This window comes from Heptranchias perlo, unplaced genomic scaffold (genome assembly GCF_035084215.1).
Source record: "Heptranchias perlo isolate sHepPer1 unplaced genomic scaffold, sHepPer1.hap1 HAP1_SCAFFOLD_65, whole genome shotgun sequence".
NCBI lineage: Eukaryota > Metazoa > Chordata > Chondrichthyes > Hexanchiformes > Hexanchidae > Heptranchias > Heptranchias perlo.
The window spans coordinates 2,264,254-2,268,641 of NW_027139677.1; the positions used below are offsets into that span (position 1 = coordinate 2,264,254).

The window sequence follows — 4,388 nt, forward strand, 5'->3', positions numbered from 1 at the left end:
TAATATTAGGGGAGTTCAAATCCCCCACTATTACTGCCATATTTATTTTGCACTGCTCAGCAATTTGTGTGCATATTTGCTCTTCTATCTCCCTCTGACTGTTTGGGGACAACAGTGAGAGATAAATGAAGAGAAGGATTGGGATCTGATGAAGTTGCCGTGGTGGATAAATCACTGGGCCCAGAGATGACGCACCCGAGGCTGTTAAAGGAAGTCAGAGGGACTCTGCACAATTCCTCAAACATTCTGAGACGTAAATAATACACTTGTGCACTGAATGAGACCAAGTGATTAATCTGTTCAAGATTGGGGAAGAGGGGATTAATAGGGTAATCAGAGATCCATTAGTGATGAATCTGTTCAAGATTGGAGGAGAGAGGAGAAATCGGGTAATTACAGATCCTTTAGTGATGTATCGGTTCAAGATTGGAGGAGAGAGGATTAATTGGGTAATTACAGATCCGTTGGTGATGAATCTGTTCAAGATTGGAGGAGAGAGGATAAATCAAGTAATCAGAGACCCATTAGTCTGCTTCCGCTGGGGGCAAACACATCAAAACCGAAATTTAAGGTCGAATAAGTGAATGTTGATTCATAGCGGATGATCAAATGATGCTGGAACGGATTAACTGAAGGCAAGTCCTGTCGGAGGGGCAGTGTCGCACTGTCGGGGGTGGCGAGGGCAGCGCTGAGGCAGTGCCGCGCTGTCGGGGTTGCGGGGGGGTGGTCAGCGCTGAGGCAGTGCCGCGCTGTCGGGGTGGAAGAGAGGGGAAGCGCTGAGGCAGTGCCGCACTGTCGGGGTCGGGGGTGGGGGGGATGGGCAGCGCTGAGGCAGTGCCTCGCTGTCCGGTTGTGGGGGGGGGGATGGGCAGCGCTGAGGCAGTGCCGCGCTGTCGGGAGCGGGGTGGGCAGCGCTGAGGCAGTGCCGCGCTGTCGGGGTGCGGGGATGAATGTGGGGGGAGGGAGTGCTGAGGCAGTACCACACTCTAGTGCCAGTACGAAGGGAATGCTCGACTCTTGGAGGGGCAATACCGAAGGGTGGAGGTGGTGTTGGGCAATATTGAGGGAGTGCTCTCCTGCCAGTGGCAGTACTGAGGGAGTGGTGTATTGTCCGAGTTGCCCTGTTTCGGATGAGAGCTAAACCAAATCTGGGGCAAGTCTGCCTTCTCAGGTCGACGTAAAGGATCCCATGACCTCAGTGTCCCAGCCAATATTTATCACTCAACCAACATCACTGAAACAGATTATCTGGTTATTATCGAATTGCTGTTTGTGGGATCTTGCTGTGCGCAATTTGCCTGTCAGTTTTCCTAAATTACAAAGTGACTACACTTCAAAAGTACCTCATTGGTTGTAAAAGCCTTTGGGTCGTCCTGAGGTGGTGAACGGCGCTATATCAATGCAAGTCTTTCTTTCTTTTCCCTCCCATGTTTGACGCCAAGTTCTCTTGCTCTCGACTCTGGGAAACATGTTGTTGATTTTCTTGTCCTTACTGTTTAGGATTTTGAATCTTTTATGAGTCCCGCCCGAGCCTTCTCGTAACATCTTCAAGGAAAAGTTTATGGAAAGGCCTAAATTACAAAAAACGGCAACAGAGAATGTGGAATCTCTACACTAACTGATAGCAGTTACATGAAGGAGAAACCTTTTACAATGACATTTTGGGAAGCGAAGATTGAATCTCTGCGCCAAGAAATTGCGACACCAAGTGCCGCTAAAAAGCGGATAGAGTGAGGGAGTGAATGAGTGAGAGAGTGAGGGAAGGTGTAAAGTCTGACCGACAAAAATCACATCGGAAGTGGGAACAAGGCATCAGGAGCAGGTGGGACCTGTCCAACAAAGCTGACAGCTGAAACCCAATGAAGCCACAATTGCTGCTTTCATCCGACTTGAATTATTTGGTGGCTGAAAATCCCTGGAACAAAGTGCCGAATGGTCAAGAGCACAATTCCTCTATTTGTATATTTGCAAAAGAATTTTATCTGGGAATCGGATCAGATATTTATCTTTTACATACCCTTGAAAGAGCAATGTTGATATTGGCATGGTGTTCCTACAGGCGGGCGGTACTGATGTCAATCCTGGGCGGACTCTCTGTGACTTTTCTTGTTGGATATTTTTGCCATGGAGGAAATATGTTCGTAAACTATTGGAAACCAGTTAAACTAAAACCAGGTTATGACGTGCGCTATGCATCTCTCGATCTGTCAGAAATGAACTCGACTTGCTTGAAGATAATCAGCGGTGACCCAGAATCCCTTGAAAAAGCTCTTATCAATTCGATTACAATCGCAAACAAACATAAAGTCTTCACTGAAATCGATTATTTAAAAATGACCCGAGACTGCGATTCTTTTGTTAAAAACCGGAAATACATCACTTTCTCCTTAAGCACCGAGGAACGCGATTTCCCTCTGGCCTATTCCATGGTGATCTTTGAAAAGATCGAGATGTTTGAGCGGCTCCTAAGAAGTATTTACGCCCCTCAGAACGTGTACTGCGTCCATGTGGACAGGAAGTCTCCAAAGCCGTTTCACTCGGCCGTCCAGGCCATCGCCTCTTGTTTCAGTAATGTCTTCGTTGTCAGTAAATTAGAGACAGTGACGTACGCCTCATGGTCCAGGGTTCAGGCTGATCTGAATTGTATGGAAGAGCTGCTGAGGAGCTCAGTCCCGTGGAGATATCTCATCAATGTGTGTGGACAAGACTTTCCAATGAAAACCAACCGAGAGGTGGTCAACACTCTCATGGCCATGAACGGCTCAAATGTGATAGATTCGATCCCTCCACCGGGATATAAACAGGTAACTGGGCCAGCTTCATATCTGCCCAGCCGCCAAAGGGGGGCAGCGAAAGCGGTTCAATGTAATCAAAAGGAACGGAATGGATATTTGAAGGACTGGATGATTGGAACGTGCTCATCATCAAACTGCAGTGACACCACACGTCACCTGAAGCACAAGGAATGTGACACTACCCCCGTCCGGTGGTCTCACATCTCCCGCTTCACTGCATTGGAGAATCAAGCGCTGACCTGAACCTCCAGTTCGGCGGCCTCATGCCTCACATCGTATGTTTGATATCATTCGGTATGGGCACGAGAATAGGAGGATAACTTCATACTTAACGGTATTGGGCCTTCTTCCCAGGCAACTGAAGACGTGGCAGATGATTATTTGCTGTTTATTACTTTATTTTCAAAGCCTTGACATACTGTCCTTTCAGGTGTGATTGTTGATTGGCTTATTTAATTTCACGTGTCTAAATTCCAGGCTTGTGGGTGACCAGAGCAATTCGAAATAACCAATCTGCTAACATCTCCCATATCATTTCCCTTCAAGAGGCCATTTGTCGCAATGCATTGTGCCTCCGCCTTATCATTTCTGCTCGATATTCCTCTTGTGAGCCGCTCTATGTATCAGAATTTTGTAGGCAAACTTTATACAAGCAAAAAACATTAGCTAAAGTTTCAATGTATTGTTAATCGTTACTGCTGCTCGTTGTGGTGCGTTACAAAAATAGGATGAAGTCGAATAATGAGAAATGAATGCTCTTTTATTGACTTTCAGAGACGATGGAAGTTTCATTATGATATTCGTGGAACTGTGGTCTTAACAGATCGAGAGAAGAGCCCCCCTCCCATACGTAGCCCCATGTTTGTGGGGGCCGCATACATTCTGGTCACCAGAGAATTTGTGAGTAATTTATTTGTGAACTCGGAAATCCAGGCGTTTTTCAAGTGGTCGGCGGACACCTACAGTCCCGATGAACACATCTGGGCAACTCTGCAGAGAATGCCCGAGGTACCCGGCTCCATTCCATACACTCCCGGGCACCGCATGGGTGACCCACCAATCCTTACTCGAGCAGTGAAGTGGTCTTTTGAGGCTGGTGATGTAGAGAAAGGAGCCCTTTATCCGTCTTGTAGAGGGAGGTTCCGTCATCTACTGTGTGTTTATGCTTCTGCAGATTTGCACTGGATCTCCCAACAGAAACCCCTGTTCGCCAACAAGTTTGATCCTGAACTGGACAACACAGCGGTGCAATGCATGGAGGAATATGTCCGACATGGAGCGATTCACGGCACAGGAAGTTAAGAGTGAATGGGGAGATATGAGCCCCAGGCAGAAAGCAGGGCTGTAACAGCGAATCGATTACGATTACTGATGAGGCATTGTGCTAAGTAATAATGGGGGAATATGTCACACATCAACAAAATAAATAACAGGGGACCTATTGTTAGGTCAATGAGGACCCTTGTAATGAATATGAGCATGATAGTGAATGCATAATTAATTCAAAGTGGAGCATTGTAAAGAATTGGACTGTAATAGAGGCTGCATCAAACGTTGTAATTGGAGCATTGTAAATAAACGGAATGTAATAGT

The 4,388-nt window shown here is 46.7% G+C and overlaps 1 protein-coding gene across 1 annotated transcript; it reads left to right on the forward strand.

The window, feature by feature from the left end:
* The first annotated feature begins 2,036 nt into the window (after nucleotides 1-2,036).
* LOC137318138 (beta-1,3-galactosyl-O-glycosyl-glycoprotein beta-1,6-N-acetylglucosaminyltransferase 3-like) lies at nucleotides 2,037-4,182 on the forward strand. The gene is made up of 2 exons (XM_067981111.1): nucleotides 2,037-2,804; nucleotides 3,570-4,182. The coding sequence occupies exons 1-2, from the start codon at nucleotides 2,073-2,075 to the stop codon at nucleotides 4,095-4,097; spliced, it is 1,260 nt and encodes a 419-aa protein (XP_067837212.1). The 5' UTR covers nucleotides 2,037-2,072; the 3' UTR covers nucleotides 4,098-4,182.
* The last annotated feature ends 206 nt before the right edge of the window (nucleotides 4,183-4,388 follow it).

Bases quoted from the DNA above. Each gene is read 5' to 3' on its own strand.
- LOC137318138 (XM_067981111.1), top strand. From the start codon at position 2,073: ATGTCAATCCTGGGCGGACTCTCTGTGACTTTTCTTGTTGGATATTTT. The intron at 2,805-3,569 runs GTAACTGGGCCA...ATTGACTTTCAG, and splicing joins CTCCACCGGGATATAAACAG to AGACGATGGAAGTTTCATTA.